The following is a 24518-nucleotide window of genomic DNA, read 5'->3' as shown; positions in this document are numbered from 1 at the left end:
GTAAACTTTAAAAAATAAGGAACTTGGCAAAAGTTAGAAGGGCAACATTCAATCAAAGCATTCCACAAAGCTTTGACTTAGCACATGCTAACCCATACATCTTAGCAAAATCCAAGCCATCTGGGTTTAAGTTACCAAAATGTCAAGGAGATTAGGAGAAGAAGTGAAAAAAGAGAGAGAAAAAGAGAGAATTATAGCTAGCACCCCTAGATCCAGCATAGATCCAGCTATCAGCAATCCAGGAGACGGCAGGGCTGTGACCACCATCCAACCTGGCCTTGAACAATTCCAGGGATAGGGCATCCACAATTTCTCTGGACAGCCTGTTCCAGTGCCTCAACACCCTTACAGTAAAGAATTTCTTTGTAATAGCTAATCTAAACCTATCCTCTTCCAGTTTAAAGCCTTTTCCTATTACTACATCATCTCTCCTTTACCAGCCTTGAAGGTTCCAGGCACTTGGCCAACCAGGCTGGGATGACCCTCTCTCAGAGCAGGGAAATGTAACAGCACACAGAGCATTGTCTATAAAATTTAGCATTTACAGCTCCTAAGTGGATCTTGCACTGGAATTGCTGCTGGTGAACAATACCTGTGATCCCTCAGTGGTCAGGGATGCCTCTACCATCATCCATTTTCTCCAAGGACTGAGGGAATGACTTGTGTTCTTTTACCTGGTTTTGAGTCTAGATTATGATTCTTATATTGATACAGTAAGCCAAGTATTAAGGTTTGACTCAGTGTGCAGAGGATCCAGGTAATTAGGAACCATAAACTAAGCTGTACTAAAAAATCTGTGCTATGCTACTTACAAAATTGTGCTACACTATTTCTGCTATGCTAATTATAATATTCTGTAAAAAAATTAAAGCTTCCATTGAAACTACAACTTATTGTTTCCTTGTTCTGCTGAGGATCTCCGAAAGAGTCTGTCTGTCCCCGTGATGTCAAGTGACATGATTTTACCTATAGACTTCAATAACTTCATTCTTTTAGATTGCAATGGGTCAGAAAGCAACTGGGAAAGTGTGGTCTGAGAGGGATACCTATGGTCTAGTCCGTTAAACCCTAAATCTATTTTCTGTAATCATTGTTCACTTAGACACCTAAAAGCAGCAACAATTGTGAAGGACCAGGAATCAGAATGGGGAAAATCTCAGAAGTGGAAAAAGATGTACAGTGATTGAAAGGACTTTATGATACAGACTTTACAGTTATTATGTATATACACATTGTATGCTTCCCCAGAATTTGTATTTCCCGGGCATGTCCCAGCCTGTTCACCTCCCTGTTTCCCTGCTCCCCTGTTTCTCTGCCGATTGGCTGGAGGAGCTGCAGAGAGGGGACAGCCTCCATTCACCCCTCTCTCCCCTGTTCCTCCCACGTTCCTCCCTCTTTTGCCCGTGTCCCTATCCTGGTTTGTCCCCCACCGCTTGTCTGTCTCATGCTCCACCCCATGTTCTGGCCCTTTCCCCTCCCGAGCTGATAAAAGACCGGGTGCACGCGTGAATAAAGCATTCTACCTGCATCCCACCTTTGTGTCCCGGACTCGTGCAGTGCCACGGTTTCCGCCCCCCCCCTCTCCCCCCCCCCCCTTTTCGGACCGCGGCAAACAATAGACAGAATCTAACTTAAAAACACATATCAAAAGAAACCGTTTCCCCTCCTTGAACTCAAAAAGTTCACCACGTTTTCAATGCCATTTCAGTTAATGCAGTATTTTCAATAAAAATTTAAAATATGTTGAATGTTTTCTGCTACATTCTACAGTAAGCAAATGTAAAGTTTTAGAAAGTCTAATCATCATACTCCAAAAAGAAGAAATATGTCAAAAGGTAAAAATTTGAGAACTTTATATTTGCTACTGGTTGACTATGCAGAGAAAAAAACAAACCACGGGCAGAAATTCTACACGGAAGAAATGTTTGCATATTTAGATAAATAAGATAAATGTTGGTTAAACTAAAGATAAATGTTGGTTAAACTAAAGACTAGCATAGTACTTTCAAACTCAATGTTATAAAAAAAAAAGGAAATTGATAATTCCTAAAATGGTGGAAACTAAAGGGTCTTTTTTTAATCAAATGAATCAAAATGTCTAATATTCATTCTGATTTATATAGAATATACTTAATGTGACACAGCATCCTCATTTCTTGGCAGCTAGATCTTATTTCAGTACCAGAGAGGGAAGCACCTCTTAATTTTCAGTTTGTCTGTTCTTTCAGGGAGCTATTAATAGCGTATTACAGATAACCCTGAAACGTCACTTCTGGGTCTACCTAGCTGGTCCTTGGGATTAACAGTTAAGGGCAATTCTTTAGTGGGAGTTGTCCTCTGATTAATTGGAGATTTTAATCTTTTTTTTTTCATACACGCTGCACAACCAGGTTAAGCTGGTTATGGAAAAGACTTATGGTCAATTCTCAAGTGAGTTGGACTTCATATCCTTAAAAAGTATAAGATGGGCTGGATATACACGAATATTTATATTGAAAGAGTCAGGTAATGGTTAGCACCGTAAGAAACAGAATGGTAAAATGAATGAGTTCCTTTCCAGTTGAAAATCGCATTTGCTGAAGTATACAGTGTTGAAGGTAATATTAACCTGCTCATCAACAGTAGAGAAATGAACATGAGACTTCCTTTAATTTTAAAACTATTCACCTGTTCATGTTAGTTCCTTTAGACTACATTGTGACATCTTTAATGACAGAATTAAATCCTCCAGGTAAGAGTCCAGTATTGTTCATTTTTTGCCCACAACATAGACATGAAAGAGGCTGAGGGCAGTCACACAATAGGCTCCTATCCTTTTAATGCATGTGTTCTTTTTGTAGTGTCACTGAAAGGCCTCATTAAAGTTATAGAAGTTTAAAACACTCGATAGATTTTTTCATTAATTTGTAATCTAATTTAAAATGTAAAGTTCAAACTGTATTACTCATTGAATTAGAAATTTCCCACGAGCACTTTAGATAATCCTCATCCATTAATCATATAAACACATGCTAGAGTACTTGTTGGAAGTATTTTTAACACAGCTTTTTCAAGTTTTTAATATATTTGTCATATTTAAAAAAAATGTGACTAAATAAATTGAGATTGCTTTTTTATTTGAGATAACATCAAATAATTTAGGATTTATTTAAAAAATCAAACTGATTTCCACTGATTGTTGTGAGGGTAGGAACAAGTAATTATGTATATGACATACTTCAATCTAAAAGTTTTTGCCCATTGAATAAGTCTTCATAAATGGTTAGCTTTAGCTAACTTTAGCTACTTCATTTTGGAGGCAAAACACACACATTTTAAATATTTTCACCATGGGGCAACAGTGAAGATATATAAAATGTGACAGTCTTTTTCTTGTGGTTAGAGTATGCATAGATGGAAAATTGAGACTTTTATGGGGTTTTTTTGTTTGCTTGATTTTATTTTTTTTTCCTTCTAAATATAACATAAACCATGAGCCAGAGTGGTAAGGGATGAGCAGCTTTGATTTGAGGTAATTCAATAAATTCACTTCCTGAATAAAGTTACCGTATACAAGTTTCCATCTGAGTTAAAACATTATCCAACCTTAGAAAAGAAAGCCTTGAGACGACTGATGAATTCTACCCAAAAAAGCAGGATTGAAGGTTATAAAGATTTGCAGTATTGACTAGTTAGCATACTAGAGCTCTTCAAAATTTTAAGAGCATTTTAGTTTTGAAGATTAAAATTCTTATAATGTGAAGTGCTCTTATAATTTTAAATCACTCTATACTGCAGATTTCCAAATTCTTATTACTTCAAAATTTCAGCAGCTCATCTGTTATTAATATGTTGGTTTAGAAAAGTGTTGCACTCCCTTTTTTTACTAAGTCTCAAAACCTTACTCTAACTGTATGGTAAAATTATCTAGGCCTTATGAATGATGTCCTTAAAAATGCAAAAACAATAGACCAACAAACCAAGCCACTCAATGACCTTGATAAGAACTTATCAGTTGAAGTAAAAATACAGACAAATTGTTTTATGTAAATTTTTCATATTTTTTTTAATATGGAAATTAAATGAACTAGAACACAGTTGGCTGTAACATTTTCCTTGCACTTATTATTACAAATATTTTTTGGAGCAATCTACTGTCAAGTAGCTAATTGACTACTTATTTCTCAATGCACACTAGCATGATAAGAACCGCAATTTACAGAGAAACCATATAAAACACTGCTAAAATCCCGCTCCTTTTCTCCATACCTAATCACAGAATCAAAAAGTCATTGAGGCTGGAAGGAACCTTTTGAGATAAGCTAGTCAAATCTTCCTGTTTAAGTAGGATCATCTACAGCAGGTTGCCCAGGAACCTCAATAGATTAGATAAATGGGCTGACAGGCACCTCAAAGTTCAACAGAGGAAATACAGACTCCTGCATCTGGGAAGGAATAACCCCAGGCACCACTACACACTAGCAAATGACTGGAAAGCAGCTTGGCAGAGAAGGACCTGTGGGTTCACATGGACACCAACTTGAACATGAGCCAGCAATGAAACCTCGATGAAAAAGCAACTAATGGCATCCTAGGATGCATTAAGCAGAGTATTTCCAGCAGGTCAAGAGAGATGATCCTTCCCCTCTGCTCAGCACTGGTGAGGCATCATCTGGAGTCCTGTGTGCAGGACTAGGCTCCTTAGTACAACAGACACATGGACATATTGGAGAGAGCCCAGAGAAGGGACACAAAGATGATCAGAGTCTAGAGCACCTCTCCTATGAAGAAAGGCTGAGAGCTCTGGGACTGTTTAGCTTTGAGAAGAGAAGACTCGGGGGAAATTATCAATTTGTCTGAAGGAAGGGTGCAAAGACAGTGGAGCCAAGCTCTTTACAGTGGTGCCCAGTGACAGGACAAGAGGCAATGGACACCTACTAGAGGCTCCCAGCGAGCAGGTAAAGAGGCAATGAGGTAAAGAACAGTTACAACTTCATGCTTGAACCTAAGAAGGGGAGTGATATCTTTTTAAAGTTTTTCAATATTTGTGTTAGTTTGACAATAGAAGTTATAGCCAATATGCAATGTCTGATACTCTACAGTGGCTTAAAGAATTATCAGCTGAATTAATGGCATGATTTCAAATTGACCAATCAGTTTAAAATGTAGTTATGGCAGAGATTCTGTAAAGCAAGTCTCATTGTTTCTATAAAAGAATGCAAGTGAGACCCAGGTAATCATTTGCCAGCTTTTGCCAATCATTTCCTAAATGGACGTTTTCTTCCATAGCTTTAAAATGTAAGAGGAAGCAATGTGTGTTACATCGCAGAAACTGTTATGACTGACTCTAGAGCTTCAACAATTCAAGCCTTAGCATAGCATGGAAGGATAGGTCCATGGACATAACAAACTACTTCATTAACTGAGATCTAAAGGAAGGTGCTAACCTTACATGGTAGACATACAGCAATGGCCTTGGTGGCTGTACTTGCACCCATTTTTTTTGACCTGTTGGAAGGCAAATGAAGCTCTGAAAAACATATTTGACTTGGTCTGGGATAATGATCACTTGACACAGCAGCACTGACTAAGCACTTTCTGCTTGCTCCCTTGAAATATAAAATTTACCTTATATTTGGAGCTGCCTCATATTCATGCTAGTGTAGTGACCTCGTAAAATCCTTGTTGCACTCAACACCAGTGTACTAACCTCTTAAATTAATCTGAGAGCAGGTTTTGGTCTCTGGATTTAAAGGTGTAATTTAATGTAAGCATGGCTGAATGGAAAAAGGAATAAATTGTAAATAATAAAGAGAAGAAACATCTGAAAAATAGGTGGGTTTTTTTTCTATTTTCTGATTCAGATGAAACTCTGAGTGGCTCAAATTAACATGCTGAAAAGCTGAAAAAACCCAAGAAAATGCATGATTTCTTCTAGCTCTGAAAGGGTTAAGGTATCACCATAAGGAAAACAGTGGATTTTATACAGTAGGAATGGACAATGAAAAGCTTATTTCTCTGTCTGTATTATTTATCCAATACCTTTATTTACAGAATCTGACTGTGCCTTTAAGCCCATAGTTCCGTAGAGGTTTTTCACATATGTTAACAACTCTTCGATAAATCTCAGTTTTATGATTTTTTTACAGCATTATAAAAGAAAACAGAGAAAGTTCTAATGGACAGTATGTTCACAAGCATTACCAATGCATGTTCTTCCATCTTCTGCCAGCTTGTAAGGATCAGTATGGAGACATTTGTAGCTGCCTTCAGTGTTAATGCATGTAGAAGAAGGAGGGCATGGTGGATTAATTTTATTTTCACATTCATTGATATCTGCAAAATGAATACACACTGATCAATAATAATTACAAATTACAGAGGGATTACTAACTTCTCACCAACACCTTTCACAAGGATTCATAAATAAAAGGTATTGTACACTTTCAATGAGACATGGATACTGACAAAGATCCTTATTGATACTGCCAAAAGCTTAAAATGGCAATTGGCTGAATTTTCAAAACTGCAGACCTCAAATCTGAGAGCTCTTCTTGCATGTGTTTGTGTCCTAAGACTTTAGGTTCTTCCATAAACATTTTTCATCCTGTTCTCTATAGAGATAGTGGAAATAATAATGCTGGCAAAGTTCTATACACTTCTAGGAATGATTTTAAGGAGCCAAGATTTCAGGTTACCTTTGGTGACAAAATTTATAACAGTAATTTCTGATATCAATGCAAATATGTTTTTTCTAGATGTTATATGAATTCTGTAAAATTACAATATCCTGGGAAAATGATGAGCAGATGAACAGTTATCCATTGGAAAATGTGCATAAACATATTGTTCTTGATGCCATTCAAGACCTTTTTCTCTCATATCCTGGTTATATGATGAAATGGGAGACATTATGCAGTGCAGGAAGAAAGTACTCAGGGAGGGATAGAAGGGTTTCTTTTCCTTATTTCTGGACCTTTCTTTTTTCTATGTAATATTTATTCACATGACTGAATTCAGTTGACTAAAAATAGATGTCCGGTATTGTTTTAGTTAGTTTCCCATTGGTCCTGTTTATTTGACAGCTTGTTTAATGTCTCTGACCAATGGTCCTGGGAAGAACTGCAAGCCCATATGTGGGCACCTAGCTAAGTCTTCAGTGTCTTCTCTGTTTGGTTATATCTGCAAGCCCATATGTGGGCACCTAGCTAAGTCTTCAGTGTCTTCAGTGTCTTCTCTGTTTGGTTACATTCCTTTCCTTTTCTACCACAATGGTTGATCTACTACTTCAAGTTAAGTAGTTGTTTTTGATTGGTATTAGAAACTGACCCTGTAGGAACGATTAACTGACTTCAGCATTGTAGCTAAGGGAATTCTATCACTGTAAATAGGATCAAGCCTGATTCTCTCAAATTTTAATACAAAACAGTAACTGTGTCCAATGCTAGCTATCAACTGAGACAGTCAAAAGACTAATCATACAAGGAATAATCTTAAACTTCAGAACCCTTAAGAAACAATAGCTCTTACAACACCAATTTGAAGCAAGAAAAGAACTTGTTGTTCAGGATGAAGATATCTGAGCAAGTATTATTCCCTTCAAAATTACATTTTGGGTTAATGACCACTGGCGTCATCATCGTCTGGAAAAGAGAACCTGTACAGCCTTTGCCTGCACTATAATTCAAACGTGCTCTTTCAGCTTCTGTAGATCCATAGTCAATCTATTTGTTAACTAGCTAACTCTTCTTCATCACTAAATAGTGTCTGTCAGACCTTACCGGCCTACTGTACTACTCAAAGAGCAGTAGTTTGCTAAAGTAAAGTAAACAGAGTTATCTATCAGGAGTATGATAGCACTTAATATAAAGGAAGGTAGCATATTTTAGCACGAAACCAATTCCTGAAACAATAGAAATGATTTCTGTCAAAGTTGAAGTTAGTAAGCAGGAATTAACAGCTCTCAGAATCCTATGTTTTTGTCAGCAAGCCACTCTGTCTTTTCCAGAGCAGCATATAATTTTGAAACCATCTGCAGAAATGCTAAGCTCTATCCTCCTCATTATGTTGCTTGATTTACTCCTAATTTGCCGAACATTTAAAAGAATGGGAACACATTGCACAGACATGAGTGGAACAAAGTGCTTTCTACTGTAAAACTCAAGTAGCATCTGCATAAGTGGGTTTTGATGGTTTTCCTTTAATAACAGCATCACTTATTTAATATATGCAGCAGCTTGTTTTCCTACAGCAGATATACAATCTTTTGTTTACATTACTGAACGTATTAAAAGAAACTAGGACAAAGAATGATTCACTCATTTAACTTATTTATTCAGTTCGCTGCCAGAACACCAATCTATTGAAAAGGTTTCATTATAATTCATTTAACAGCTTTATTTCTTTATATGGTACTTACGTGGGTGGAATTCAGTGGATAAATAGGATTTGAATAAAGGAAAGAGCTGCAAATTTCATTTGACTTTTTCCATACCAGGTATACAATTAGAATGAATAGCTTTCTATTCTGCTATCACAGAAATACCGATAAGCAGACTTTATTGCAGATCAGCTGCAGCGCTTGCATTCAAATTAATTTACCGCTATCCAGAATATATTCCTAAATATGGCCTTTTCAGGTTTAGTTTTCTCTCATGTTCTTATAAAGTAGAGCCGTTTGAGTACGAGTGTATATATATATGTATACATATGTATTTGAGAGTATATACACACATACACACACTCCATTATAAGCACACGCATTTGAAACGTGAATAGAGAGAATTCACACTTCATAGTGTGAAGAGTGAAAGTCTTGAAATATTTGCCACATTTTCTTTCCTTCTAACCTACTCTATTGATCAGTAAAAATGAGATGAAAAGGAAACAGAAGGTAAAAGAATGATTAAAATAACAGAAAAGTATTCCCATGAAAATGTACATGAAATGTTGAAATAAATTAGCTTTTTACTGATTTTTCACCTGCTCTGCTTTTGTACCTGCAGAAGTAATTAAATTCTGGCACGTCTTTTCACAGCTATTTGGGAGAGGGAGTTTGGACCTAAAGTAATTATTAATTCACGCAATTTCATTTATTCACTTCACAGTATTTTTTTTTTCACTTTTACTTAAATTATTAACATGACACATGACCTAGTGGTGTAGAGCTCAATTTCTATGTAGAGCATCCATTGAAACAATGCTAGGAAAATGACAACTGTCTGTCAGCTGTTGTGCTGAATGTAGGAGGAAGCAATGTATAATTCTGATTTACTGCTTTTTTTTCCCCTACTGGATGTTAATAGATTCTATTTTTGCTTAATTAGGTGATTTTTAGTGTCATTTTCCTACTATCAACTTGATTGCTGAACTAGGATGGGTAGAGACTCAGATATGGAGTGCACTATGGAGCAAGGAGAGTTTCACATATCATACTATTGTACCTATAACCCCAGAAGGCTGACTACAAAAAAAGCATAGGAGTGAGTTCACTTCTGATGAGTTCTGCTGGACTTTAGGTTTCAGAAAATTTAGAAATAATAATAATAAAAAAGGATACCTATACAAATGGGAGCCTCAAAGTTCCATCCTTTACTTGTGCAGGTTAGTTGCTCTTCTCCTTGTAATTGAAATCCATAGTGACATGTATAAGTCACTGTAGTTTTTCCAAATTCTGAACAGTATACAAAATCACCATTTTCCACACTCTTTGGTGTTCCACATAGTTCCTCTACAAATAAAAAACCCCTGTATTACAGGCTTTTTAAAAATTACCACCTTACCCTTGCAAATGGACATTATTCTCCATTACTGTTATAAATTAACTTCAGTGAAATTTCTCATGCATTTTAAGGTGATCGAGACTTAAATTTTTCATTTCTGGAAAAGAATACCACATGTTTGACTTATAACCCTTGTAAAAATAACATTCTGCAGAGCTTTTAGTTAATATTTTCTAAGAACTTCTGCCCTAACTATCAAAATGTCTGGTTATGTCACCAGCCATTTAAGTTGTCAGAATGAAGTTGGCAAATTGTGTCCTTTTTTTACAGAGGAATTTGAGAAAGGAGAGAAAGATTGGCAATGTGCACTTTCAGACCAGAAAGCCGTATCCTGGACTGCATCAAAGGAGGTGTGACCAACAGGGGGAGGGAGGGAATTCTCCCCCTCTAGTCTGCCATGGTGAGACCTCATGTGGAATGCTGCATCTCCCCTCCCATCAGAAAAAAATGGTAACTACTAGGTTACCTTCCTGATAAAATTCTTGCCAAGCTTCTAAATTCATTCCAGGTATATTGTTACAATGCTTAAAATCCTGTGGAAACTTTCCAAGTTGAAAGGCATCTGCTGGCACTTCAGTAATTCCTGTGTTGTCACAAATCACGCGGGACAATGAGTGTTTTTTGAGTTCACGCTTTTGAGCTTCTGTGAAAACATTATCATTTTCCCACCAAAATCTGGAAAGATTGATAGAAAATTTTTTGAAAAGATCAAATTGAAAGAGCTGCTTATTCTTTGTAAAAGCCAAAAAATAAGAATTACAGCAAAAAGTAGATAGATATAACAGTAATAAAAGTAAATACCATGGCCATACAAAACCAGTCCTGAAGAGGCTGGTGTGAATCTGATGTACTAGTCAACTCAGATAGTGTGTTAAAGACAGCTGGTTAAAACTACTAATTATTCATATTTGCAGAATTACTTTTCATTGATGAAACGAGGCCACAAAAAATGTTATGATCCTGAGAGAAAAACTTGAAAAAAATTTGGTTGAACTGGATGCTTACTCCTACACACAGGTACTTGCTGTTCACTCATAAATTGTTTTGAGCATAAATTAAAGGAGAATTGCAGGAGTAGCTATAATAGATATTCCCATACTATAGCTTTTGAATTCTGCTTGTAGTACTGAATGGTTGCTATGAAAACAGGTATTGCTGAATGCTTCTCTGGTTAATATAGAGTACTTAATTTTCTAAGAAACCTGTAGATATGCAGATTCATTATGGTAGAAAAACATAAGACAGTAATTATGCTTTTGATCTTAAAAAAGGTAAGCTAAAAGGACTGTCTGGAACAGACAGGAGCTGCTTTTCTTTGTAAGATCAGGAGTGTGGTGTTAAACAGAATAACCAGCTGGTGCTTAAAAGATGTATCTATTAAACGGTATACATTATATAAAATATATATGTATGCATTCACACAAATGTATATGTTTAAAGGTAAAAGGAAAGAAAACACTAGGGGGGGGAAAAGGAAGATAAACATTTTGTACATAAAGACATTGCATTAATACTTCTGCAGAGTTTGATAGAACATCTGTATTAGACAGTGTTAAGCACTGCTAAACTTCCAAGATAGTTCTGTCTGGTAATCAGGTCAATTAGGATTTTCCCAAATCCTAGGCAGGATTTGTGGTAATATTGCCTATATTGAAGGAGGAGGCAATCAACAGGACCAGTAGTGGAGCTAATGTCCCACAGCTCAGCAGCACTGTGACAAGAAATGCAGGAGAGGTGGAGGAGCTGGAGGGAGAAAAAAATAAAGAAGCCTTCCTCTTACACCTCACCTTCGCACTGTTCCCAAACTTCTCAGAGCATGCTGAAACTTCACTGACCATTCCCAGGCCCCTGGGAAGCTATTAAACACTTTTCTCCACTCAGCTCTCCTACACCTGTAATTTCCCCTTTCATGTGCATTATAATCTATTCTATTTTCATCACAAAATTCAGTTTTATGTACACTGCTGGGAAAGCTTGAGCTGAAAATGATTTTTAATCTGCTCAGCAGATAGGTGTTTACTCCAACAAAGGCTGCTCCATTCGATCTGTATCAGGTGGCCAAACCTCTATGCAAAGAATGACAAAACTTCAGAATTTTTTCCCAAATATTTTAAATCCTAGATCAACAAAAAGATTCAGAGAAGGAAGAGATGGAAAAAGAGGGCTGATGGATTGGAAACAACTTGTTTCAGGTGATGTGGCTGAGTTTAAGGCAGTGCTTGGGTTTAGTACATAGGAAAAAGAAATCCTTTTATACTTTGTCAGATCACTGACAAAAGATTTTAGGGCTATCAGAATGGAGTTCAGTCAGACAAAAACTCCACTTTGTCCTGATTTCTGATCTTAAAGAGTATGTTAGAAAAAATATTTTTAAATCTCTACTTACTGACCTGTCATTTAAAGTATGTAGTGTCACTGGTGGAGATACAGATAACACCCAATACTCTGTGTGACCAGGCATTGCAATGAGCCTCAGACTTTTCCATTCTTATGCTTACTGTGCAACAACTATAATGTTGTTACATACTTCTAACTTCTCTTAGGTGGTTCCTTTGGTATTAATGACAGAAATACTATTTCAAATTTAAGTTACCTGCCACAAACTTTGTGGCAGCAACTTGTGGAATTCTTTCATTACTAGAATTCTCTTTTTCTCAACTAGGAGTTAACATATTCAATTATGCTTATGTTTAATTAATGACAGTAGTATTATAAGGCACTGAATAATAAGTAACATTGTAAGGCACTGAATAATGGGAACAAGACTGGAAGGACCTCCATAGATAGTCCTTCTCCAGATAGGGTCAAGTATACCTGTACAATTCAGAGGACTTTCAACCATGTTTTTAACTCAGCTCAGTGGAATGTTTGTTGTCTATACAGTTTATGCTAATAAGATACCACCTTTATGAATAACATTGCCGTTTCCTGTGAGCTAATTAATTGACATTTTTTAAAGTTCAGATTTAAATTCTATCTCAGATGGTTATTTCCATAATGGTTTCTTTCCATAACAGTGACTGATAAGAGTAGTTTAAAGGTGAGTGTAAGGACCAGAGATACTTAAAACACCACTGCTAGCATGGTGTGAGCTGTTTAAATTAGTCTTCTCATGACATTCAAAATTATTGCCACGAGTACAAGACAGAAATGAAAAGACGGTGGTTTTATAATTGCTTCAGCAGCAGAGGCAAGATACAACTGCTTCTTACACCCTGTTGTGACCTGACACTGATTTCTCCTGCCTTCCAAGTGTGAAGGGTTGTCCCAGCACAAGATCCTGATGGCAGTTGTGCAGGGTTGGTTGAAGTGATATTCTATGCTGTGCCCAATGAGGCAATTCTGTGAGCATTCTGTAGTCCCAATTCACTTGAGGCCAGGTATGTGGTGTTTCTATTATCCCCCTACAAAGCCTGAATTATAGGTTTTTCACATCCATTCTGACTTTGCTGCAGTTGTCAAAGAAAAATATTGAGGTTCTTCCAGTTCCTGAGCACAATGAAGGGGGGAAATAAAACCTGCATAGCACTACATCTGTCCTCACAGAAGTTAGTGGTCTCTGCCACAATTAACATCTGGTGGCACCTTGCATTTTCAGCAGGCGTGCAAAGCTGGACACCTCAATACCATAGAAACAAACTCCATGTCATCTGGAATTGGGACTATGAAGAAGGAGCTAAGACAAAAATGTGTAAGGGGCATGATTTGTTTAAAGCATATTTAAGCTGCTATAAAATCTCCATTGCTACTGGTTTTTTTACACATGATTTTACTGCATGAATAAACTCACCGGTCACCATCCCTTAGTGCTTTCATCTGCTTTCCAATTATACATGCAAAGAGGGGACCGGTTCTAGCACCTGGAATAAAGTCTTCTACCAGACCGCCAAGCCAAACATCAATATTGCTAGGATTATGGTACAATTCCATGATTTTTTCAGTGACATTGCGATTCATTATTACTGTATTCAGGTCAGTGTGAGTTTCCAGTTTTGGTAAACCACAGAATTCTCGCCATTCATTATAACCTGTAATAAAGGAAGATTAGTGATTGCTAAGCATGATATATAAAATTATTAAATTAATAAGCAATGGATTTTCACAACCTTAATCATAGTCATAAACAGTTATATATAAAAAGAGGCCTATTATTATAAGTTGAATTGATCGGGGAAATTATGGCAGGATCTGAAACTGCAGGATCTGCAATTGTTACATTGTTTTAACGAAGGAAAACTAAAGTTTAAAATAATTCGCTCATATTTAAGCAATGATAATAGATGATAATATGAAAACATGATAATAGCAGCATACACTGTGTCTTGAGATTTCTAGACTAGGAATGCAAGAGGCAGATGAAGAGTGGTCAAGAAGTAACCTGAATTAAGTTAGTAACTAAAGTATTTTACTAAAGAGAGTGTCTGTGGGCTCATGTCCAGCTTTCTGGAAAATAGATTTCTTTTACATTCAGAAAATCATAGAGTGGTTTGGGTTGGAAGGAACCTCCTACTTCCAGGAGCTACTTGTTCATCTATGCAGGCCTCCTGGCATTTTTGCCTGGCTTCCTCTTTGTTTGGATGCATTGCTCCCAAGCTTAGATCTTGCATATTAACCAGCTTTCTTGGGCCCCTCTTCCCTCCAAGGCTTTATCCCATGGTACTCCACCAAGCTGATCCCTCAAGAGGCAAAAGTTTGCTTTCCTGAAGGCCAGGGTAGCAATCTTGCTGTGCTCCCTCCTCACAGTCCTAAAGATATTGAATTCCACCATTTCAGGGTCACTGCAGCCAAAGCTGCCTTTGAGCTTCATATTGGTAGCCAGCTCCTCTGCTCTCAGAAGCTGTGGCATACTTGTAAGAGTTTCTTACACTGAACAGTGAACCTACTGTATTTTTTTAACAGCTGATGTAATCAAATTAAACTAAGCTCCAGCAGTCTTCCTCTAAGCAGGTATATCCATGGCCTGATGGGTTATTGCTCCTTCACTGTTAGTTCAGTCTTACCCTGGTCTGACTGGAATAAAAAAATTTAGGGCAAAGAAACAGGCACAAACGTGTAATATTTCTTAAAATGAAGTGTGTACCTAACTAAGCCATCTACACCACTTCTGGAGATATCTGTCAACACCTGTGGTTGGTAGAGTCAATGAGGTTGTGCCTAAGCTGACCTATCCCACAGGCTGAGGACAGCCTGATAATGGGAAGTAGTTGTTGCAGACAGAAACCCCACTGCTCTGGAGCTGCATCCAGCAAGAACAAACTTCAGGATTGGGCACACCCCAATCCACTCACCAGTACTGTTCTAGATTCCAGATTTACCAGGTTGTTTTAATTTCAAAAGCTGTGTAATATTTTATGTCCATCAAAGTTAAAAATATTAGCAAATTACATTTTAAAAATACTAAATTACTTTTCTGATTAGCAAAACTATTATTTATAATCTTATGATTACATTTCAATATAAACAGTTATATTGCCGTTATCAGTTGGAAGAAAATTCAACAAAAGTCAGCAGACCTGGGAGTCCATGATCACGGCCACGCTGTAAATTTAATGATGCTAAATCAAGTGAACCATTATTTGACAATACAAAGAGTTTTTCTGTTAACTCCTCATTCAGCAGTTGATCTTGCACCTGCAGTTTTGCTGAATGTGCTAGAAGACCTCTTAGTAAAGGATCCAAACCTCCTTTAAACACAAAAATAATAGTATTACAGCATATATATATAAACCACTTTAACTTTTTTAAAAAATGTGAATGCATGTATGTTTCTATGTTTTCAAAACATTGTCCAGACAAGCTTTTAGATTCAAACATATGCAAAAATCTCCTTTAGTTTAAAATATAAGTAATAGTGCTATAAAAAACCTCCATCTTTTTCTTCAGAAAAGAATTTTCAACCTATTAATAAATTTATCCACAAAAAAAGATATGAAGCATCTTAATCATCAATCATCCTTCTGTTGTCAATCTACTAGACTGGTTTAATCTAGAGAGTAACATTTTTCTGATTCAGTCAACTATTTAATTCAGAATAACCATCCAAGTTTGAGTTACTACTCTGGAATCCATTCAACAACTTAAATAAATGATCTAATTAAATAAATGTTCCTATTCCTAATTCAAGATATGTAACTTTGAAAAAAAGTTACAATATTCTGGGGAGAAAAAAACCCCAAAGCCCAGAAACAGTTTAAATAAAACCATACCTTCTTTAATGAGCCTCCAAGGACTAAAGAAAACTTCATGCAAATGAAGATTTGGGAGTTCAGGATCATCTAAATACTGTGCATTCAGTCGCCTTACTATTGGTTGGATTGTTGCATGACCAAAACGAAAAGCAGCTGTTGAAAATACATTAGAAACTGTAGGATTCACTGTGGGATCATAACCTGTATAAAGGCCGATATACATATTAAAGGCATCTGGACCAATGATTTTGGGAATGTAATCTCTTAAAGTAATAATCTGAAAGAAAAGAAAAAGAAACATCTTTCAACATTTCTATGGATGAATAGTAATGAATCCCAGGTGCTAAATACCTTTTTCTTCACTCAACTATGCCCAAGCATTTGTCATGACTAAGAGCAGTATTATCTGGTAAACAATATCAGTCTTATTTTTGCAGTAAGGAGACAAATACCCAGAGAGAATCCGTGGCACAGCTCAGAACAGTGCAATAGTCAGGTCCCTGGTAGCTCCTACCATAAATGCTATACCACAGCCTCCTGAGCAGAGATTACCAGTGTTGCTCATTTACAATCTACGGGGGTAATCCAGCTCACAGGAGGTGTGCTGAGATTAAAAGTCTTGATTGTGATGGTGTAAATTATAATGCCCTTAAAAGTCACAATGAAAGCACGAAGGACTATCAAATCTTTCAAGAATGTTTGCTAATGTGAACAGATTGTATTTTCAGCCAGATATTTGTGACACAAATCCTCTTTACTTATTATTTGGAATGGCCAGGCTTTAAGATACTGGTGCCTAGAATCCCCTTGTAGAAATTTTATACTAAGCTCAAGCCAATTTATAGACTTCTAAAAAACTCATTTCAAAAATGAAAACAATGATAAACATCTTCTGTCAAATGCTTTTATAATGTAATAGTATTACAGTGGCATGGAAAAGCATATGAGTAATCATGACAAAAGGAAAGACGAGAAAATGTTCTAATGTACCAAATAAAATGTAAGTGCATTGTAGGTTAAAGATTATGCTGAACTCAATAAAGCAAAATGAGATAAATATGAAACATAATGAACTCAATAAAATACCTTATATATTCAATATAATATGCAATAAATATACAGACAAATGTACTTTGAACTTGATCTAGTGCATATTGAAAAGCTAACTGGCATAAAATGACCTTATAAAAAACTTGTATCTTTATTTTAGGCACAGTGAAGAGACAAGCCCACCTTTCCAGAATTTACTCACTTTTCTCAGAAGGTAGAAGTTTATGTTTTCAGGTTAGATCATACAGTGAACAAAATATTTAAAAGACAGTATGTTAGAATCCCTTTTACAGCCCTTTTAATGCAGCATATGAAACAAATAAAATTATTGCAAGAAATTAATACTGACACTGTCATTTGAGAAGTTAATCTTTTGCTACATTTGCAAAGGTTTTGCAAGACAGCAGTTCTAATTTTAGATGCATAGTTTTTGCAGTCAAAGACTTTCAATAGGACTAGGTTAGTCATGGATACAAACATCCTGGTATGACTAATTTTTTGGCTCATTGTAAATCCCAGAGTTAAGCTGCTCATAAAGGCCATACTCCTTGAAGGAAAGGGCAACTCAGATTTTTCATTTGCTCCAGAGGCAACATCTTAATTTCTAGTTTCCTTCATAGGGAAAGAGGGGTTGCCATTTCAGGGTATGAAAAAAGGGGTCATATGTCTATCCTGAGCTAGGACAGGCATCTGTTTGATGGAAATTCCCAATGGCTAAATGAGGCTCCAACAAAGAGAGTTGCAGGATAAATTTGTTACTAATACAGCAGAATATGATACTGCTACTGGAGTCTGCCAAAGAACCACACCTAAAATAGCATCGAGTATTTGTGTAGTCTCTGAATGTACCTTGCCCAAATTTGTCTGTGTGATGTCAAGGAGAGGCTCACTACAAGTTCTCATAACTGACACACATATAAGTTTTAAAGGAGGTATAAGCATCTGACAAACATCAAAATTATTTTTGTTACATTTCTTTTGCATGCAATCCTTGCTCTCAGAGAATGATATAAAAGGTTTATTTCCTTTCATATTTGGCATAAATAAGCATAGTACTTTCTCACAGTAGAGAGTTCTTTCAACAAATGAGACTCTCCTGTGGAAACAAAGGAATGTGCTTGTCTCAAAATATGTCCATAAAATCAGAGACAGAAAGAGACAATACGGAAAAGAAATTGCAAACTAGTATAATGAACTTCTCCATCTTTTATTACTTATTATGAGTGTATTTATGAATAATAAGTTAACTTTCAGGTATTTGCAGCAGCATAAGGAATGTGTGTGGATATAATGAGTCTGAACCTGCAAGGTAATGGGTGATCTTAACTTCTTTTGACATTTATGAGATTAGTGGTGATCCAAGCTCCTCCTAGGACACATTCATCACCTCATAGCATCAACTCCAAGCTCTACAGAGGCCATGAAGAAAACAATTTTAGTCAATAATGTGAATATTTCTATTGTCTCACAATGGTCATTGTTTCAACAGCAAAATTCAGTGAAAAATTATGACAAATAGGCACTGTGTTTTAAACAGAGATCCATATGCTCAGTGATTGCATGACTTTTGTAATCTATATGATCAGATAGTAACAGAGAGATTAAGAGCTTTTAAATGTTATTCATTTAGTCATATCAGAGAAAATAAAATGCTAATTTCTTAGCAATTCAGCAATATCATTGGATAAGTATCCAGACAGAAACTGCATCTGAGTGTCTTACAAGAGTGTCAGAAAAGGCCTGGTATACAGTTTATATCATACCATGAATCCCATGTGCACTGTTTATAGCAAAAGTAACTGAATCCTGACCTGTAAACAAGATAATACTGCAAGTCAAACGGGCTTTTAGTGTTAAAGGCAACACTCTTCTCATTCAGAAGGCAGAATTACAAAAGGGATTCCCAAATGTCCTCACGAACTCAGTGAGTATCTTGGCTGTGTTTGCCTCCAGGCTGAGCCACCTCCAACAGATGTCAGTCACACATTAAATATTTGGAAATAGGTTACATGATTTCTGATTATTTTTAAGAACTTTTTTTCGTGCTAAAAGTTAATACAAATTAGGTGCAAAAGATACAGGAATTCATTTCACTTTGCATAAGGCTCAGCAGGCTTTCCTTGCCACAATGGTTTGAAAAGGAAAATGAAAAAAAGGCTGGAAGAGAGAATTTCATATATATATTCGTAAGAATCAGAAAACATGTCTAATATAAACATTCTTATGGACTTTTCTTCTGTATTTTCCCACATTTATTTCCTCTGCTGTCTCCTGTGTTGTGGTTTGAGATTCCTCAAAAATCCAATTTCCAAGTTCAAGCCCCCCTCCCACAATTTGCTTCAGTGTGAGAGGGTTTTCAGACAAAACACAGCTACTCAGCATTGGGGGAAGGGAAAAGTTACTTACAAGGTTTATTTACATACATATATATAGGTGACAACTTAACTATCTCTTCTACAATGAAATAATATATTTACATTAGATTAAATTTCTCTTTTTCTTCAACAAGAGTCCAGGAAGAAAAGAGAAAAGTCCTTTTGTCACTTTTCAGGTCACATTTCCTTCAAATTAGTTTCTGTGGTATTAGTTAGTGTCCTTTATTTTTAAGGTAGCAGATTTAAGTATTGCAGTCAGAATTTTTCTGTTCTTACTTTGTGAAAATCCCAATCTCTCGAGCCCGAGCCTTCAGGGGACTTCCTTAGAGATTTTCACTCCTCCTCCTCTCTGATGCTGCTGCATTTCGGGACTCCCTAAGAGTTTGGAAGTCCACCCCTCCTCTCTAGGAGGTCTCAGGGTTTTGGGAAGGTAATTCAGTCTTACCCCCAAAACAGTCTGTGTTGAGTTTTCTCTGCTTTGTTGCCAGCTCTCCCTCCTGCAGGAACATCTCTGCATCTCTCAGCCAGCTATGTGCCATCTCTGCTGCTTGTTATCTCCTTTGGCTCTCGGCCACAGTTCTCTGTTCAGTGCAGCTCCACCGTTGCTTTCAGTGTCTTCTGCTGCCCACTCGCAGTGGAGAAACTCCTCCAGCCTTTGACTACGGCACCTGATCCAGTTTTAACACTGTTCTGGGCTTCCACAGCCCCCAGCCAGGGGCTGGGGGGGCCTAGCCCCCAGCGGGGCTCCTGGCCCTTCTCCCCTTGTGGCCTAAAACACTTCTCCTCCAGCTATGTCATCTCCTTCTTTTCCGGTCTGTTATAATATGTTGATTTCAAAGGAGCGAAATGTAGCTTCTGTGCACCCAGAAACACCACCCCCTTGGGGGTTACCACTTTCTAACTCCAGGGGAAAACACTTTTTTACCCTAGGACATCCTGTCAAGAGTAGCCCTTGAAATTCGTGCATTAATACTTCATTGAGAACTTCACAGGCATTTTTACACAAGAAAGTTATTATTTATATAATACATGTGAGAAAGTAAGCATTTTGCACTCTATGTAAATATAGACGTTTCTTTACAAAAAAATGCATCTGAAAAGGCTTCTTCAATAGACAAAATAGACATTGGAGAAGCCTGCACTTCTCCATGGAGCTGAGTAGAAAATGCCATGAAAACCAGAGCATTGAGGTGTCCAGACAAACTAAGCACTAGGACATTGCACTCAGGAGAGTGGAAAACAAAACAAACTAAACCTGTCAAATTCGAAGCCCAGGAATAAGTGGGAAGGAAAAAGTAAGTCGTCAAAAGCCACTCACAGAAACATATTTGGAGTTTTATGATCAGTTCTGTTCTAAGATATTCACTGCAATGTGTAGACAAGCAAATAAGCAACCAACCTGATGCAGAGCACCAACAATTTTTCGTGCTTCTTGGTAGACTGCCTCCGCGCTCCAGTGGCTGTTGATACGTTTGAGGGCTCGGGCCAGGCGGTTGTGTTCCCTCAGCCACAGCGTGTGCATAGCAGCCAGAGAAGTGACCTCACTGGATCGACTGTCTCCGGCCAGAAAGCATTCAATCCTTTCCCCTTCACTTGCATTTGAGTCCTGTGCACAAGGTGATGGGATCCGGTCTGTAAAAGGCAGGTATTCCCGATGGTTATCGTAATATATAAGGTTTACTCTAAGAAGACCTTCTTCACTTGTTAAATTCCTCAGTTTGTTTTCAACAGCAGGAGTACTGCCATAGACTGTAGAAGCATCAAGGAAAGAAGTTAAGCCATTGATCTGTTGTCTTGGATTTAGCACTGATATATTTCCAAAAAGAATATCATGATCACCAGTGCCGCACGCAGGAGATGAGCGGTAGAAGGGCAGGCAATCCATCCCTGTGGATAATGTATCATTGGTGGTGACCTGCATAAAAAATAAGGGCATTTTCTGAGGTGAGGAGAACAGCTGTGGTTGCTGAACTTAGAGCTTGTCTAAGTATTTGCATCTTCTCTCTCTCAGTTTTCCATTGTTCAGATCTCATCTACATATTCTAAATCCATAGAGATTGTTTTCCTTCAGATATAAACAAAGAGATGAACCTTAAGCAAAGCTAGAGATAAAACCCAAAACTTTTACTCTGTCATAAGCTACTGATGTCATACATCTACACCTAAATCAGTCTGGCTTCACAATCAAAATTCATCATAAAATGTATCAGAGTGAAGACATGAACATCTGGTCAAATTCTGTTCTACTGAACCGCAAGTGAAACAACAGGTTTACATGTATGCATAAAAACATGATGAGTTTCAATGTCTGCAGCAGCACGCTGTAAAAGCTTTGGTTCAATACTGAATTGTAATCCAGTTTCCTAACTAAAAAAGGAAGATGTGAGTATTCATCTGCTTTCTGCCAGTCACACCAAAATTCTTTTACCATATTATTTTACAGTGACAGCTGTCTTACAAGTATTAAATTCTGACTATATTTATAAAAAGCAAAAGCTGCATGTAGACTTTGCTAAATGAAAGACTGCCTAGTCCTTTATTGGTTTGATCCCCACACAGTTGAGACACCAAGGTCAAATTATGATCCAGCTTTTGGGTGGTAGTCAGCACAGATATAGCCTGAACCAGCCTGTCATTTGGTCAGCTATTTCAAATATAGGCAAAGGGCCTGAGAGAAACATGTGGGAATTACCAAATGAGATCTTGAGGCATAGATAAGAATATTAGGATAATACAGCCTAAACCAGTTTTGTCACAGAGGAACGCTGAATATGGTATATGAATAACTTAACTGCTGTGGGGAGGGTAGCAGGAATGCTGGAGAAGGATAGAAAGGAAGAAGGAGGAAGGTTTTATTCACGTTGTGGGATATCCAAGAGGAAAACTCAGGCCATCAAGTTTATTTCAAAGGACAGAGTTCAAGACTAAAACAAAAGCTGCCATATTGCAAAATTACTAAAATCTGTGTTGTCTAATGCAGATTTGGCTTTACAAATTCTCTTTTTCTGGAAAGCACATTATTTCCAAATTCTGACAGTACTGCATTGCGCACCAACAATGACCCATAACAGCCTGCCCATTCCAAGAGTTTAAAAGTGATTAATGTCAATTAAAAAATTTGTAATAATCATGGAGTATGAGTTTCAGGGAATATGAATCTAGTGTTTTATCATGTAATCAACATGAAGTAGATACAAATAACACTAACTAAAGCTGCTCAAATATCCCAGAAAAAAAATAATATTCAAAAATTTGAGCAAGAGAAAATAAATTTTTTGTACCAGCACTTGAGCTAACCCATCTTATTTGTATTCTATCTGCTTGCTTTTCATTTTTCAGAACTCTTTGGAAGGAGACAGTGAAAAGTGTATATGTTATATAAAGTGATGTAATTTCTTCTTCATTCTTCTAATAATATAGAGATCAGTCTGTGAAGATAGAACAGTCATTAATTTGGGGTTAACAGTAACAATGCAATTTTGGAATGAAATTAATTAGCTTCATATAAAAACATTGTTACCTCATTTATTATACCAGGCAAAATTTTCATAATGCTGAGAATTCGTGTCAGTAGGAATTGATACCAACAAAACATTTACATTAAGAAAGCGACTATTTTGTTTTACAACTTTTTTTGGTAAAGAAATTCTACTATTATTTCTTCATTGCCTAGATTTTAGCAAATCAAAGAATGTTATGTTTGAAGGAAATAATTTCTTTTTCTTTTTCCTTCTTTCACTGATTTTTGAAATCAATAATTTCTCTGCCTTGTGTTTTCTATTTAATATGTGTATCTGTTATTAAGTCTCTTGCTATTAGTGTGGCTTCTTTTTCCCTTTAGTTGATAATGTAAGCGGGCAGCTCATCTCATACTAGAAATACTTGAACTTGACAGCCACAGCATTGCATGTGTTTGTGTATCTCCTGCTTCTAGTTATCAGGAAAACCTGGAAGAATTCAGATATTATTGGGAAAAGAATGTAGGAGATGCCTTTACATTGTTAAACAGCAAGGCTCACACCAAAACCTATCAACAGTGAATGAAGCTCATACTGAATAATCTTTAGTTAATTGCCTCTGCAATTTCAGTTCAAACCATTTTGGTCCCCAGTGGAGAAAACCAGCAGTAATGAACATTAAGGGACTGACAGAGCTGCATAATGCCGTCCTTTCCCTTTTCATGGTATAAGTAGTGTGCAGCCAGCAGCTCAATGTGTAAATGAGAGGCTCCTTAGGTTATTATTCAAAACACATTAAAAATAACCTGAGTGAAAAGAACAGACCTTTTTCTCCTGAAATGGGTACAGAATCACCTTTTTTCGCTCAAACTAATGAGAAATATTAATTTGATTCGGGCTTTTTTTGCCTTCTAGATGGAAAAAACTCTCTACAAAACCCTTGTTGGCCACAATAGTTTTACTGTGTTGATTTAAATGCTTATTATATATGCATGGTCAAACCTGGCGATGGTGAAATTCTTTAATGTGTAAGAAAATGAAAGGCACTAATTGTTTAAGTACATTGCAATATGTAAACTGTTATTTCAGTTAGAGAAAAATCTTTCTTATTGTTAATTTATTCTGTGGGAAATGACCTTTTTGCTGTAAAAGAAAACCTAGCTTATGGTGTATGAAAGTTTCAAAAAGAGGAAAATATGAATGCTTAATTGTGGCCATGAAACTTGGAGGAGAGTCCATGACCTCATCTGACAGCAAGCTGCTGCTTCTGAAACAAAAAAGAAAAAGGCAAGGGCTCACTTTGCTGGTTGTTGAGTGCACACTGACTGATCTATTTGTAGCTGAGACAGTAACCTGTCATGTTACATGTCACCTTTTGCAAATCACCTCACTTTTCTGTGACAGTTTCTTTTCCACCTTGTTGTATCTGAAGTAACTGAAAGCTTTTCTGGATTGTATCATACTATGTGTACCTGCTGTGTCTAACTTATTGGCATCAATGTAATTAATACTGAATTCACTACTGAAGTCAGTAGCTCTCCTATGAAAGTCTTCCTAATGCCTTATTATATCTCAACTCTAACCTGAAATAATCAGCTGAGGAATGTCAGATTAACTCCACAACACTGTTCCATGTGTCAGGTTGCTGTAAAAGAAGTATAAACTAAAGCTAGTGGATTTTTTTGT

General features: G+C 36.8%; 1 protein-coding gene across 1 annotated transcript; it reads right to left on the bottom strand.

The window, feature by feature from the left end:
• Positions 1 to 4057: 4057 nt before the first annotated feature.
• TPO (thyroid peroxidase) lies at positions 4058 to 21484 on the bottom strand. The gene is made up of 7 exons (XM_039385544.1): positions 20774 to 21484; positions 15968 to 16226; positions 15275 to 15445; positions 13552 to 13789; positions 10228 to 10436; positions 9539 to 9709; positions 4058 to 6315 (listed from the first exon to the last, which is right to left on the bottom strand). The coding sequence occupies exons 1-7, from the start codon at positions 21308 to 21310 to the stop codon at positions 6155 to 6157; spliced, it is 1746 nt and encodes a 581-aa protein (XP_039241478.1). The 5' UTR covers positions 21311 to 21484; the 3' UTR covers positions 4058 to 6154.
• Between the last annotated feature and the right edge of the window lie 3034 nt (positions 21485 to 24518).

This window comes from Pipra filicauda, unplaced genomic scaffold (genome assembly GCF_003945595.2).
Source record: "Pipra filicauda isolate LSUMZ 115617 unplaced genomic scaffold, ASM394559v2 scaffold41_size5083284_pilon, whole genome shotgun sequence".
NCBI classification, from domain to species: Eukaryota; Metazoa; Chordata; class Aves; order Passeriformes; family Pipridae; genus Pipra; species Pipra filicauda.
The sequence above is the reverse complement of the archived record's forward strand: the minus strand, read 5'-3'. Positions and strand labels throughout refer to the sequence as shown.

What these genes read in the sequence shown, in the direction of transcription:
- TPO (XM_039385544.1), bottom strand. Translation starts at nt 21,310, where the DNA reads ATGCCCTTATTTTTTATGCAGGTCACCACCAATGATACATTATCCACA. An exon ending in TTGTTGGTGCTCTGCATCAG is followed by an intron (nt 16,227 to 20,773) that starts GTTGGTTGCTTA and finishes CTTTTCTTTCAG; the next exon opens with ATTATTACTTTAAGAGATTA. An exon ending in GCAAGAATTTTATCAGGAAG is followed by an intron (nt 9,710 to 10,227) that starts GTAACCTAGTAG and finishes TTTTATTTGTAG; the next exon opens with AGGAACTATGTGGAACACCA.